Consider the following 16,419-nt stretch of genomic DNA (forward strand, 5'->3'; position numbering starts at 1 on the left):
CAGAGATTGCCTTTTGATGGTGAACCAATGCGTGTCTAGCACCCATGCTTGGCCATTTTTAAAGACTCTGAAATGGTAATAAAAGACCAGCGAAGAATAAAAATACTCAGTGGGCTTTCCACTGATTCTCCCCTATAAATGCCTCTCCGCTCATATTAGCAAACATGAGCTTTCCAAGGTAATGTCTAGTAGTACTACCCTGAGTATTATCTACATATTGTGGTAATGTTGAGATTTTTGCCTTGCTTTTGCAAAACCGTTCAAAGTACAAATCCTGTTGCATGACACCATCTGCATATGTGGAACAAGTATGTGCATGGCACAGGAAGCCACTATTGCTGCTGAAGAGATATCACTTATTGCAGTACAAAATGTGACTTGCCTCTTCAACAAAAGCTGCAATGGAGAACTCGAGTAACCTCTGGCTGTGCATGGCTGTCTGCCCCCGCTCCTTATAATGGCCACAAGCCAAACAAAAGGGAAGTACTTTGACTATATATTTCCAGTAATGGATGCGTACTCATATCACTGACAACAGCTAACTCCATCTACAGGAAATTTAAAAAATAAATAAACTATATTAAAAATTAAACTAGATTTTGATTAGTTGCTTTGTACAGAAAAGGGAAGGTGGTGGCCACTGTTCACAGCAAAGATGAATTGCAATGTTGGTCTCAGAATTTTCAGTCTAGAGGGAAACATCCCTTGTGGTGCCTAACAGAAAAACGGTAGGAGAAGCTAAGTATGCTCACTTTACTGGCTTTTAGGCCCTACTCCAGACTCCATTGTAAAGAGAATGAGTTGTTCCACTGGATATGTAGCACACCGTGTTAGGCCCCTATATAAATGACAAAATATCACAATTGGTAAGGGAATGCCGCAGTAACAATGCCACAGCATAAGTGAATATATACACAGTACAGTCATTGGAAAGATTAAATTTAGTTGTAAAATAAAGCTTCTGCTGTAACTTGAAATGTGAGGAATCTGTCAACATTACCAGCATTTCACAATGATAAATGGAACTTTGAATGTAGCTGTCAGCCAGAAACTGCTACTAAGGCTTTACTAAGGCTTTACGTAAGCATTCCAGCACCGTTGACTATGTGCATCACCTGCTGTGTTCTTGCCATGGGGAACTACTGGACAATGCTTGTTACATAACTAGTGACAAGTAACACACTCCCCCACTCCCACCCTGCACCACCTTCCCCATCTGGCCAAGTGATATTCTAAATAGGTTTTTAATATATATATATAGAGAGAGAGAGATTGTTTTTTGGATATGACAAAAGGATATGTAAACATGTCACATGAATGCTTTTGCTTCTCCCTTAAAAAAAACATTGTACAAGATGCTCCGTTTCTTCACACCACTCAGCTGTCATTTCCCCAATGCTTCCTTATTTTAAAATTTTATTTTCCTTGACAAATGTGAGGTCTCACTCTGGCACTAGAGCACATATGTCCCATGTGTTTTGTTTTGCACCGAAAAGGAATGGCCCTCCACAGGTCCCACTCTGGTGGTAAATGCTACTTCTCCTTCAGGGGCTCCACCACGATGCTCATACAGTTACCAAGCCAATGAGTAGGGTGAGCGTTGAGGTCATGACTCAAGACCTATACAAACCTGCAAAATGAGTGCATGTGGCGCATTCCAAAGCAGCAGCTGCGGGGCGCGCACACTGTGCTTCTTGGTATCTCTTGCGCACGGTACCTTCCTCTTCAACTTGAGCATTATGTTACTGAAGAACCTGTGAAGTATGCTCCTGGTTTCCCCCCCCCCATTGTGTGTCTCTGTGTGGCACATGGATGATGACTAACTGGAGAGCTGGAAACAGCAAGAATGGCAACTCAAGTATGTGGCCACCAGCTCTGACAACTTTTAAAAAGAGATTAGGAAAGTTATTGGAGGATAGATCTACCAAGGGTTATTAGTCATGCTGGCTATAATCTGCCTCCATAAACGGAGGCAGCCCCCCCTTCAGGAGGAAGGGTGGAGTAATAAATTGAATCAATTTTCTTCTTCTTTGTGGTGAATACCAGTTGCCGGAGAGTAGCAAGAGAGGAGGACTATTGCCTTCAGGCCCTGCAAGTGCTTGGCCACTGTGAGAAACAGGATACTGGACTAGTTGAACCTTTAGTCTGATCCAGCAGGGCTCCTTTTATGTTCTTAGAAGAACAGCATCAATAGGCAGCTGGAGAATATGACTAGGGTAAAACTTTGATCTTTAAGTGTTTTATTCCAATACCACATCTCTCATTAAAGTGTTTTACAATGTTTCTAAAAGATGTTAGATAACAAACCCTAACTCCACTTCATCAAGCACAGTGAATGGGATTAGGCAACACTGTAATCCCTCTGGGCTAAATATTTAGGGCAAGATTTTGCCCTCAGGCAGTGCTGCTGACATCAGAGGGCAGAACTTGGCTCCTAGTTACATTGCACACCCCACCCATTCTCCAGATATTGTGCAAGTCTTAAAAAAGTTGTTTACACGAAGCACAAAATATCTTTAACTGTTTGCTGGCTTACATAAGAGCAATGATATAATGTTGTCTGTGTTTTTTGTAACCCAAAGAAAACGAGGGCTGCTTTGCAACTATCATGTGAACAAAGACATCTGAAAGCTTTAATGCATGCCTGGTACAAAATAATACCGGCAGTTCCTAAAGTAAAATCCTATTACAAACACCAAATCCTGTGGCCTATTACAAAATGATGAGTCACTGCATTGTTTCCAAATATAGGGTCTGGGTTAAACCTAAATTCTGACAGTGATTATGCTACCTTTTCTTTGCAAGATTTTTACCTCAGAGGTGACTGCTTTGAGTTATCAACTAAATTTTGTCATGAATTTGCAGGAGGCTGATGCAAAAGAGAGGGTACAACTTGAGACCATCTAATGTTGCAGAGAGCAAAATATTCAAGGAAGCCTCTTATAAAGCTTTATCTGGTGTTCTTAAGGACGGAGTAGGAGCCCAGGAGAGCAGCAGTAACTCATGTCCTAGAGAAGGGATATGAAGGGAATAGGTAGGAATGCCAGGCTGTTCCATCATCAGTTAGTGGGGATCAAACAGACTTCTACCCTCTCTGTTCCAAGGACAGGTAGCAGCACCATCTATTTGAATTTACGACGTGTTATTGCCTGGAGTGTAGTGCCTATTTCTGTTCACTGTGGTGTGTGATGTGAGGCACCACTACAGCACCACCCCTGCAGCTGTGATAGCACTACCGCATGCCAGGATCAGTATGGGCTGTGGAAGGCAGTGGCAACGGAAGCAGTGGACTGGTGGTGGCAGTGGTACATGCAAGTGCATCTTCATTTGCTGGTACTTCCCCACCCTTGCCACTGTCCTGCTCCATCCCGCCAGAGCCAGAAGGGTGGTGCAGGTCAACATCATGACTGAGGATATAGGCCAAAGGAATGAACTGTAGCAACTGCCAGGTCTGGGTGAGGAGCTGCAATATCTGTCTTTCTGTAGCTGAGTAACCTGCTGCAAAGAAACAGTTTCTCAGCTTCTTCTTTTGCCTTTCCCATCTTGCTTGTTGTATCCCGTGTCCCTATTCCCTCTGTACCCCATCTGACATTGATAACAGCTTTGTAGTTAAGTAGCCACAGATGACAAGGAACTCCATGCAGGTGAGTTTATGGAATTCCATGCAAGCAAGGAGGTATGGCATATTGGTCTCTCGCCTATACCTAGAATAGAAACCAAGTGTGCTACAAGAGAAGGGGGAACCTACATCTGTGCCCAGCATAGAAATACAGTGGACAGCTGCAGGATGGATGGATCTCTCTAACCCTGTCCACCAACTCACAACAGGCTACTACTATTATTTTTTTATTATCACCTAGTAACTTCAGCAGACTTAATTCACAAGACTGATGTATTGCATGATCTGAAAAACGCTTACTCAGAATAAATCACATTGATTTGGATCCAGAGTAACAGTACAACCCTAACTATGGCTACTCAGAACTATATCCTATTTAATTCAATGGGGTTTGCTGCCAGGTAAGTGGGGTTAGGATAGGAAAGTTAGTTGCACCAAAAACAACATGACAGAAATTAATCAACGATTAACCCATTGATTTAATGGGTTCTACATGCAACCAACTTAAGTCTGCATCTAGCCCATAGGACCTACTCCCAAGTAAGCCTTGGCATGTCTCTCAGTATCTAACATATTCGTTCCATCTGAGAAAGTATTTCTGCTTGTGCAATGGAACTTTCCCCCTTCTCCTCCCACCATGAGGCCCCTAAATCTGTTCTAGGTTTCCTCCAACTCTCTGGATCCTTAGGCTGATGGAACCAATTAGTTGGATACCCACACACATCTTGGCAAAAGTACCTTTTAACAAAAACTCATAGAATACCTGTTCCTTATCTGCTAGACAATGTGAAATTATTATTCTCAATTAAGCCAAGGGTCAAACACCCAGAGCCTCTTGGGAACCACATGGCAGGAGCACTACCTTCCTGTCATAGGCCTTCAGGACCAGGGCAGCAGAGCTCTCTACTGAAGGTTGAGAGGTAAAGATTGGATGCGGTTATTGCTTAGGAAGGTAAAATAAGCAGGTATCTGTATATTTGGCCCAGCTCCTTCACATCCACCCTTCACTCTCTAACGAATGAGCCAATTTAATCAGCATTTTAGTCAGGGTGCTCTGTTATTAAACAGAGTGCTGTAGTTGGATATGGAACCCTCAGCCACCTTAAACAGTTGTTGTAGGTATAAAAACAGCAATGCCTAGGAAAATGTTACTTAAATAAGAAATAGTAACTATAAAATATATATACTGTAGTTCATCAATGAAGCATGGTGCACCAGGCAAAAACATATCTGTACCCGCACACAAACGGAAACAAACAGACTGTCTGTAAATAAAGATTTAAACCAAGAGGAAGTTCAAAGAACATTTTGACTCCTCAGTCATGTATATACTGCAGGAGGAAAAGTAGAAACAAAAAACTAACGGTAAGGACTCTCTAGAATGGAGCAAATAGCAGCTTCGGGGGTGGGGAATAGAATGCGGTAATTATATTTAACTTAATATTAATAGAAATTACTTGCCATTTGGGTTGGATTTGAGAACAGAAGGGCTCTATCCCTGTGCAGCTCTCAGAACTCCCCCTGCCCAAAACGGTCTTCCACCCTCCAGAGTAGAATTCTTGAGGGAAGGCATAGGAAGCTGGAGGGGGGAGGGTGCTAGGGAAAATACTCTGGTCAGGGCAAGTATGGCTCCAACCCATTATTTTTCTCTTTTGTATGCATGTTCAATAAACATGTATCTAGTAGCACTGTATTTGACAAAGTGCCTATAGGGAGGGGGAAAGGAATTTCTCCCTTTCCCCCGTTCCCAAATATTATATATCCAGCAGAATACAATGTCAAACTTACCTCAAAACTGACAGGCATGCTGCGCTTCAGTGCAATTTCAAATACTACACTGATTTCTGACTTGTTTGCATCTTTTTCATCTTCCATTTCGTTACCTGGCTCTCCATTCTGGTCAAGCAAAATAAGAAATTTTGATTAAAGCAAAACAAGACCCTGAAGCATATTCACTAAAATGTTCATGCAAACAAATACATTTGCAGCCACTCTGATCAAGCAGAGGCGGCTTGATCCTGAGTAAAAAAAGAAAAGTGGTCCTGTTCTTTCAGGGCATGGAGTTAATTTTAAATTCTTGTCTGGATGGGTTGCTTGTTCACAAAAGTCCAACCCAAACAACAGGCTGAAGGCTCAGTCACTAATTTCTGTAAAGAGTATGCTGTTGGAAGGCAAGAACACAGATTTAGTCTGTGACCAGTACAGATAAACACTGTCAGCCTGTCTACACGGGGAGAGATAGCAAACTGCCTTTAAGCAGAGTTTGGCCAGCGCAGCCATAAAATATAGCCATGGTTGACACCAATCATGGTTTGAAAACTCACTTCAAACCATGGGTATGCTTCCTAATTTGTGGACAGTACTTTAAATAGTTTAGGAATTCATCCATAATCCTTAATCTAGAATTCAGAAAAATCAACAATGGTTAGGTTGTGTGTCTGCATAAGGCTTCCGCAGCAGAAAGCAAAGCAAATGTTGATCTATGAGCCATCAGCTGCACTTTACTCAATGGTCAGACCAAAGCTTAACTGGTGAGCCAATGTATTCCTTTACCTTCAAATTATTACATTATAAAAGCAGACAGAGGCTAAACAGGGACACAAGTACTCTCCGGCATTATTTATAGTTATTGGCACTGAGCAGCAATAACCCTTGAGACTCTTTCACATAAACTTCCTTACCACCAAGAAAAAGCAATAAAGGAAAGGGGATGGATGGATGACTGGTGGTTCCGAAAGATCCATGGTTTACGTGTGAGTCTCATCACAGTAGTAAAGCTCTTGGCTATGTACTCCCTTCTCAGGCCTCACTTTGGATGCTTGGCAGAAATAATTTGGCAGCTGTACAGCAGTTCTTTCATGAAAGCAGGTTCGTGTTCCCATGGACTCGTTTTCCTCACTGCTGTTTGCGTTGTGCTTTCCTCAAACTGACACAATGAAGATTCAACCCCATAAAGTCTCAACATCCAGTGCCTTAAAAGACTCTGCGTGTCCAACGTTGTCCAATGTTTAGAAGGCTCTTGTTTGTTTAGTACATAGCTTGTGCTTAACATGCCACAGCACGTAGAGGGACTTTTCATCTATCTGCAGCTCTACAGTGCACACGGTCTACCACCTCAGTTGCCCTGTTTCTTGCTGAGAAGTTTTGTGACTACTCTGACCAGCTGCAAAACTGAAGGAGAGCCATGCTCGATTTCTGCTGGAGTCCAAGGCTGTGACCAATGGAGGAACAAGACCTTTTGGAATGTTAATGCTGTGAGCCCCTCCAATGTAAGCTCAGGTTGTATATATGTGTAAATATGTGTAAAGACATGTGCAGAGGAGGGCAGCCATGATGGTTAAGGGTCTGGAAACCAAGCCTTATGAGGAATGGTTGAGGGAACTGGGTATGTTTAGCCTGGGAAAGAGGAGATATGATAGCTAAAGGGCTGTCACAGGGAAGTTGGGCAAGCTTGTTTTCTCCTGCTCTAGACCCAAACCAATGGATTCAAGCTTCAAGAAAGGAGATTACAACTAAACATCAGGAATAATTTTCTGATAGTAAGAGCTGTTCAACAGTGGAACAGACTCCCATGAGAGGTGGTAGACTCTCCTTCCTTGGAGGTTTTTAAGCAGAGATTGGATTGCCATCTGTCATGTATGATCTAGTTGAGATTCCTGCATCACATGAGGTTGAACTAGATGACCCTCCGGGTCCCTTTCATACAATTCTATGGTTCTATGATTTTATGATTCTATGTCTAGAAATGGAGCAACCACAGTGGTAGTCACAAGGCCCTGTGGGGATAATAATTCTGGATTTCAGAGATGTTATAAGGACTATTGAGAGAATATTACTATGCAAATAGTAAGCGTTATTCTATGAGCAGGAGTCATGGACAACCCTTTGTGCTGAGATCAGCAGTGGTAACAAAAAGAATCACTTCTTTATGCAGCCCACTGCTGTCTTCTCTGTCAGTGCCCCCTCAAGGTCTTGCACACAGCTCTACTGCTGGAGAGCCTTTCAGAAAAACGGCAGTGTGAAATGCTAGAGAATGAAAGTAGAACGTTCCCCTCATCCCAAAGTATTATATTGTGTGATATAATGCATAGTCTGCCTTACACCACTGTTTCTTTCATGTACATTAGCTTATTTCTACATGTCTGACATTTTGAAAGCAATCAAAGGAAAATCTCTAAAGATGTAATGCAGCAGGTGTTGTTCTTAACTAAATCAGATTGAAATCTATGGGATTTAAATTCCTGTTGTCCTATGACTATGAATGCAACCTGATTTTCTACATGTTAGTTAGCAGCCAAATTCCAGGGCTTAGGGTCTTCTAGGTCTGATTACCTAGTAAGCATGCATAAGATTTTTAGTCAGAGCTATCCTTTGTAGGATTATGCCACTTATACTCAATGCTCAAATACAATTGCTCTATATAGATTTTTATCTATAAAGGAGTGGTGTTGTTGAAAACACATCCTCTGTATCTTCTGACTAAGAGTGGTCACTCAGTGCTTTCTGCCTTTTAAGCTACCCATGGCCAATCAGGGCCAACCAGGGCTATAGTGCCAGGGAAGGAAAGGGTTAATTCCTTTGCCTGTGCCATCCCCATTTTAAATCACCTGCCCCTCTACTGAATCTGTTTCCCCCATGATAAAACTTCTTTACTTCTATGGAGCAACTATGTTTACTTCTATGGAGCAACTAGCAGCTTCAGAGGGAAATTAAATTGGGAATATGGCATGGTGGGGGTACCAGTGGTATGCCATTCTGTCCTCATGCCATGGTCTTGATCTGTTTTACCCTGCCCTGCAGTTTTAACTGGGCATCTTGTGCCTCAATTAGGTGAACTCTAGTTGTGCTTTAGATTTACCTATTCTATCATTCCAGACCTTTCAATCTGCAATTTAAATTTCAACCAGCTTTTATATGTTCATTTACTTTTATATAATTTTTTTTTGCATTTTGTTGAATAATGAAAGCCTTGACTCTTACAACTGCAAGACTGAGCAAACTAATGATATACCAAGGGACTAATAGACTGAAAGCCTAAAACCATCTGACAGCTGTTCAGAAGCTCAGTCAAAATGACTTTGTGATCTCATTCACATGCACAAGATTTCATATCAAAATGTCATCATTTGGAAAATGTGGAGTTATTTTGGGGGGGGTATTCCTCAGGGTAAGGAGTCAGGTCTAGCTAAACTAGAACTAAGTATGTATGATTTTTAATTTTTTTTATTTTGAGAGAGACAAATAAGGGCACTTCTGCAACCCTTTGGTTGCAGGGAATGTAAGTGCAGAATTAGAGATCTTTCCTCCAGAGTGCATCAAAGCTGGTATTTTCCCAGCATATGAATTGCAATGGATGGTTCATCGTTTATAGGGTTGACTGTCAGGTGTGACTGTCACAGAACTCAACTGGATAATACATATGCATTACTGGTGATAAGATACAACCTACACTCCCGTTCTCTCAGATATTTGGCATTTTTCCCCAAGAGACTTGGGGTCTTTTCTTTTTTAACTTTCCTGAGTGATTAGTTTTCTGGTCTACTGCATGACAGAGCAGCCTTGCCCAAACTGGTGCCTCCAGATGTTTTGAAATACAACTCCCACCACCAGTCCCAGCCAGCAAGGCACCACCTTGGCCATGGCTGCTTTAGACCATAACAAGAAAAAGAGTCACACAATCTTAAGCAATGCAATGTCTTCCATAACAATGACTCACAACCATTTGGAATACGTCCTAACTACTCTAAATAAAGCACCTTTCTAGAGATAAGAACATCAACAAATATAGAGCTACATGGAGAATTCCATCTCTCACCCTAACGAGAGAGTCAACGGGCTGGATTTTAATTCCACTGTGGAAAAGGATTTCCTTGGCATCCCTATCACCCAATCTGCTTCTACATGATTGGGAAGCCCCTAAGAATGGTGCAGCATATGATGCAGGGGCAGCAAATGGAGGGTAGTATAGGCAGAAATCAAGCTGTAAGAGTGCATAGAGTTCAACCCAAGCACTCGAGTCACTGTGATAATACTAATGATGTTGAAGTGGAGTGATCTCCAACAGGAAACTATGCTTCATGTATGATATCCTAATGAGGCCTCGTCTGATCTCTCTCATTTCGATGAACCTTTTGTCCCTGATGTAATGCTTTTAGCAAGGTTGAGGGGCTTGGAGGATGTGTTGGGGTGGGGCTGATAGGGAAGTGGGAGAGGCAGGCTGAAAACCTCTTTTTCTAGTTTGGGTCAGCACAAAGGGGACTGGGCCAGAACTGAAATGCGGTAAAACTTTTCAAGGAGCAGAAGGTCACATTATTCATTTCAAGCTCTCCCCGGCTGAGATCCCATGCCATCCCTAATTAGGATGGTTCTTTTTTACTTTTTAAGAAGCAAAATGTGCTGATGGCCTCAGTTACTGCAAGCTAAATAGAACTGATATAAAAAGGTTGACCAAGGAAAAAACAAACATGTCTATTCTTCCCACAAGTTCTTCCAAATTAGGGCACCAGTTTACGGAGATCTTGCTTACTATGGCTTTAAGAAGCGAAGGCGCGAATCACTAACCTGAGGTAATTTGGGGGGGATTGGCTCGTTCTGAAGTGCCTGAAGAGCCTTCATGGCAGCATTGTGTCTAGCAGCTTGGCGAGTCTTCCCTTCACCAAAAAATTCATGGTCACCCACAGTCAACTGGACATAGAAAATCTTAGGCACAGGGCAGTGATATCTAGGAAAAAAGTTATGGGAACATTAAGTCCTCTTGCAAGTCAAATTCACACACCAAACAACTTGCAAACACTGTATGTAAATTATATTTGAAAAAGCCAGTATTAACATTTAGCTACAACTTTTAGTCAATTTATCAGTTAAAAACCTTTTAATTGATTAAAAAGTTGCCATGGGTAGACCTCACAGCAGATGTCAAAATGTGTTTTAAATGCAAAATAATTTGTTTTAACTTACAAAAACTACACACAGCAAAGCTGCCTTACTACTCACTGCTTTCCCTTCCTCTGATGTTTCCAGTGTGTTATATTTTAGATTGTAAGATCCTTAGGGCAGGGACCTGCCCTCTTCTATGTGGTAAACTGCCATATACACTGATGACATTATATAAATACTTATTAATAGTAAAATCTTCTGCAGAGCAAACTGGAAGTTACATGCAAATCTACATAGAACTGCATATAACATTCAGCTACACCCCCCCCCCAGTAACTTTGGCAGATGGTAATGTGCAGCAGGAAAATGGTGTTAGGTGACACTTAACAGTTTCCTCAATGCCAGTTGTCTGCTTCACAAAGCTCCCCCAACTATATTCTCCCTACAGAGTTCCAAGTGTATTTTGTGAATCGCAAACATGTTGTTTGGAATCTTGTGGGTTTTCACTTTCTGTATGTTTTAAATTATGGTTTATATTTTTTAATGATAATTTTATTTTTCTATTAACCACTTTGAGGTTTCTTTCTATAATCAAGTGGTATATAAATTTTATTAAATAGTATTAAATATAATGAACCAAGAAGTCTGTAAAACACCCTCAATACATTGGGAATGCTTTTAATAATAAATAAACAACTGCACAATCATACGCATGTTTACTCAGAAGCAAGTCCCGCTGTATTCAATAGGACTTACACCCAAAGTAAGCATGCTTAGGACTGCAGCCTAAGAACTAATATATATATTCTGAGAATACGGGAGAGCTATTATACTTATGACAAATGCGTAAGGAAGGGAAAACAGCTAACAAAATGAAGTAGCCTGCTGTCACCTCAAGCATGCCAGAACAAGACAGAAACATTCAGAGCCAAGGTAAATTTTTCCCTTCCTGTTATGTAGCTTGAGATCTAGTCACTGTGGGGATTAAAGCTTACTTTCCTTAAAACATGCCCTCCTTTTCATTTTTGACTGTGTATCAGCTGACTGTTGTTCTCTAGATTATATCTTGGTGTATGACAAGATTTTTTGATTGCTTGACTGCAATCAAACAGAAGTTTGGTTGGATCCTCTTTCAAAGGGATCTGGAATTTTTTAGCAAGTGGCAAGAACAAAAATACCTTGTTCATACAGGTTATTTATATATCACACCTTTCGGGTGTCTCATTAGGACAGGGGAGGTTCAGGTTCAAATCTCTACCAGCTACAAAGCTTACTGTGTGATCTTGGCCAAGTCATTCTCTTTCAGCCCCATCTACTTCACAGGGTTGCTGCGAGGATAAACTGAGCAGGGCGAAAGGACTATGTGAACTGCCTTGAACTACTTGAAGGAAATGCAGGGTACAAATGTAGTTTGAAAAACAATTCTTCCAAGGAGTCTGGGGCAGCAAATGTGGGTTTCACTAAATTTTATCATCACAATAAATTTGCAAGATAGCTACTTGTTCAAGGTTTCCGTGTAAGATTTAGAGCTGAGTGGAGATTTGAAGTTGGAGCTCCCTGATCCAAATCACACACACTGTATATTGTAGGCGGCCCAGAAATCTCTAGGAGATGATGCCTCACACCAAGTCACAATGTTGCTGTTTTTCAACCCAGTTTACCAACCTCTAATGGGAACAGCTCTCCAAAGGCCTTAGGCTGAGCTCTTCCTCAACTTTGTCGTCTGCGATTCTTTTAGCTAGAGAGGTCTGGGAATGCCACACTTCCAGTGAAAAACCAGGACACTCTACAGGGGGTGTCTGGGAACCCAAATAATAATATGGAACCTGATGGTTCACCATCACTCTGTGCAGGCTTTATTTCAAATCTGAATTCTGCATCTATAGCTCACTACCCAAAATAACAACAACAACAGACTTGAGACACAGATACACATGAATTTCCAGAGCAACAACCATGCAAACCTTGGATCAGCGCCTAGACTCAAGAGGTGGGCTGAACGAGGGCCAATAATCTGAGACTGAAACATGGCAAGACTGTGGATGAGTGGTCCCCGGGTCTGGGAAATTGACCAATGACCAGCTCTGAATGGGTCTAAAGGAGCAAGTCGGTAGCCTGGGGGTTGATTCTTGTTCCAACACCATCACTAGCACCACAGATGTCTTCAGTGGCTAGGACTGCATTTTATCAGCTTCAGCTGGTGAGACAGCTAGGGGCAGTCTGGGACCAGGAGAGTTTACACACGGCAGTCCATGCACTGGCAGTCTCAGTACTTAATTTTACAATGTCCTTTATGTGGAGTACCCTTCAGCCTGCTCCAGAAGCTTCAGCTGCTGCAGAACGTGGCAGCTCGATTACTGATAGGAATAGCTTCCTGAAACCACTAAATAACTGCTGTGGGAACCGCTATGGCTGCCTGTCTGCTACTGGACCAGGTTCAAGGTTTTAGTACTAGTGTATGAAGTCTTAAACAACTTTGGACCTAGGTGCCCTACAGAGCACTTCACTCCTTATAGAAGTGAAGATAAGTGAAATCACCAGGGACTGAGCTTTTGAAGATGCGCCATGCCTCTGAAATCAAACCTCTCTACATTCAGCACACGACATTCATAGTAGTCCTGCGCTGTAGGATACCTTCCCAATAGAGGTGAAGAAAATGTCAACACTGTACAGATTTCAACATGCCACGAAGACATGTCCACTTCAACAAGCATTTTAGGAATGCTAATTTTTTTATCTGATCACACTTGATTTTTGTTATTCTGCATTTTATTATTTGGTACTCACTTAAGAGATCTATGGTTATTGGCAATTTGTAAATATTTTAAATATTTAAATTATTAAGTTCAATTAGTCTGAGTATAACTTACACTGACTACCGCCCCTCAGTTAGCATGCTCAAAAAGCCAATTTTTAAAATAGGCGTCTATCTTTAGCAGGCCACTATATCACTTAAGAACGGAGAGTATTAAGCTGGAAATCAGCTTTAAAACTATGACCTGGCATGCAAGGTTTCAGCCATGAGTAAATGTTTACAGCTAGTTCTTAACATCTAAAAACAGGGGTTCATAACATGCCTTCAAGTTGGTGTGATCAGGCGCCATTGTAATTATATAAATCGCAATGGTCTGTTGACAATTACAAAACTCATTTTGGTTTGCCACAGAGGCAAACAAAATTTCTGTTCATTATAATTTTACTGGCATATGATGTCATAACATATAAGCACGCTGAAACAATCTGGTTCTTTTCCAGCCAAAATATTAATTGCATACTAAGGATCCCTTAGGACCTCTCCTTGTATGGCTATCAAATCACACTCACACTCACACACACCACACCACAAATAAAGTATTACTGTATCAGGCATTTTTTTTCATATTGCATTTCCTGTATTTTTGCAGATGGCATAAACATTCCTAAAAGAGTGCTTGCCTCTAGAAACCTCTTAATGAAACAAGTAACATTACAAGCTGATATACAGGCTGTGCACATTTAATTCCTCCTTTTCCATGCAAATTATATTTGTCAGTTTTGTGTTATAAATAACTTATATTAAGCATACTGATTGCTCCCTTCACAATTTTCATAACTCCCTAATGACTTTTTGTGTAAATATGTTGGGTTGAGCCAAATGTTCTCCAGAGAACATTTTCAGCACACACAAAAAAACAGACTTTCAAGGGCCTCAAAAGTTTCATCAGAATATTTTTTTAGCACAGGTTCCCAGCTATGCAACTATTATGCATAGCTTGTTGGATTTTGATGAAATGACAAGCTGTAGTTAATTTTTAAAAATTTAGGTAAATGCTTCTGATCTCATCAAAGCAATGTAGAAGTCCAAAGTTCATTGTAGCTCATTCCCATAGTTATGATGATGATGGTGGTGACAAATTATTTGTATCCCACCCATCTAACTTGGTTGCCCCAACCACTCTGGGCACCTTCTAGCATATATAAAAACATAGTAAAACCTTAAACCTTAAAAAGCTTCCCTATAGAGGATTGCCTTAAGATGTCTCCTAATATATATATAATTACTCAACTCCTTGACATCTGATGGGAGAGCATTCCACAGGTTGGGTGCCACTAACAAGAAGGCCCTCTGCTGGGTTCCCTGTAGCTTTACTTTTCGCAGTGTGGGAACTACCAGAAGAACCTCCGTGCTGGAACTCAGTGTCTGCGCTGAATGATGGGGGTGGAGACGCTCCTTCCGGTATACAGGGCTGATGATTTATTATTTATTAATTATGGATTTACCATAATATCCAAACTACTTTAGAGTACACAAAGCATTTTTAAAATTCCAAAGTGGTATATAAATAATAAGCACTAGTAGTACTAAAGGTAAAGGACCGCTGGACGGTTGAGTCCAGTCAAACTTGACTATAGGGTGCGGCATTCATCTTGCTTCAGGCCGAGGGAGCCGGTGTTTGTCCACAGACAGCTTTCCAGGTCATGTGGCCAGCATGTGACAAGCATGACTAAACCGCTTCTGGTGCACGGAGGACTATGATGGTCCCAGAGCACATGGTAATGCAATTTACCTTCCCACTGAAGTGGTATCTATTTATCTACTCACACTGGTATGATTTCGAACTGCTAGGTTGGCAGGAGCTGGGACAGAGCAACAGGAGCTCACCCCATCGCGTGGACTAGTAGTACTATCCCCCTAATTCAGTAGTTTCTAGTCTGAAAGAAAAATTATTCAATTAGCATGATTTCTATAACTCATCTATGCTATCATATGTTTTTCTATTTATATAACTTCCTCTTCTGTTTGTACATACCTGGAAATCTTGTAAAAGCGTGATTATGTCAATTGTTACAGCAAATAGAAGCAGCTGCTTAAACTGTCTACCCCAGAGAGGCAGGTTAGGTCTATAACCTGTATTTCGCTGATCAATAAAATCTGATAAAAAAAATTCCTTCCAGTAGCACCTTAAAGACCAACTAAGTTAATTAGTTGGTCTTTAAGGTGCTACTGGAAGGAATTTTTTTTAATTTTGACTATGGCAGACCAACACGGCTACCTATCTGTAAATAAAATCTGATGTTGACCTTGGCCAAGGCTTTACAAACGGAGGTGGGGGATGTGGGAAAAAAGTTACGGTGATTATAAAAAGGATTGCAATTAAGTTTTGTAATGTACTTCAGCCATATTATATAAAGCAAGGAATTCTAATTTTCCCTATGCAAAGTGGAAAGACAGAACATCCAAGTCTCTTATCTACTTCAGCTCTTTAAAAAAATTCCCATGAACTGCATTACTCTCCAGTCTTAACAGTCTGCAGAGTGGTTAGTAAGAACATTTTCCAAAAACTCATTAGAGTCCAAGAACATAAACAATGCTGCATCTCTAACTGTAGCACCATCTTTTCCCTACACTGAAAAGAACACTGCATTTGACAACATAGTGGCCATGTAAACAAAAAAGAATGAAGTGCCTCAGCCACTTAGTTCAGTACTATATTTACCACTACTGATGCTACAGAGATAAAGCTAAGCCATGCAACTTATTCAGATGGTATATTATACAATCTATGTTATTAAACTACTTGAAAATCAGGGAACACAGATGTAGGCATAAACAACCAATTCTCCAACAGAGAGGGGCAAACAGTCAGATGCCAAATGGTTTAATCAAAGGTGATGGCCTTTTCTTATCTATTAATTAGCAAGCTAGAAAAAAGGAGTTTAGACTTAGAAAGCAAATGAGCTGAAGAAAGAATTATTCAAGACAGTTAGCCTAGTAATAGATAAATGTGCACTGTATGTGCTCACATGGAGTATGACCTGAATTTTACGTTTTACATTTTGATGGTACAGGGAGCAGAAAAAAAGGAGGAAAGCAGTAGGGATGATTTAGTGCAGCTTCACATACTTGGGCCTATTTTCAGTAGGTAGGTAGAGACTAAGGAGTT

General features: G+C 41.0%; 1 protein-coding gene across 4 annotated transcripts in view; it reads right to left on the reverse strand.

Moving 5' to 3' along the window:
* STAU2 (staufen double-stranded RNA binding protein 2) overlaps nt 1-16,419 on the reverse strand; it is a 142,028-nt gene that overhangs the window by 105,613 nt on the left and 19,996 nt on the right. For all 4 annotated transcript variants that reach the window (XR_014222179.1, XM_082233818.1, XM_082233819.1 and 1 more), the window contains exons 6-7: nt 10,181-10,340; nt 5,408-5,515 (exon numbers count right to left, since the gene is read on the reverse strand). Coding sequence is in view for 3 of the 4 variants with exons in the window: in XM_082233818.1 (XP_082089944.1) it covers nt 5,408-5,515; nt 10,181-10,340 (268 nt within the window). In the remaining variant the exon portion in view is untranslated. The remainder of the gene's footprint in view (nt 1-5,407; nt 5,516-10,180; nt 10,341-16,419) is intronic.

Source organism: Podarcis vaucheri (assembly GCF_965113315.1).
Source record: "Podarcis vaucheri genome assembly, chromosome: 8".
Classification (NCBI taxonomy): domain Eukaryota; kingdom Metazoa; phylum Chordata; class Lepidosauria; order Squamata; family Lacertidae; genus Podarcis; species Podarcis vaucheri.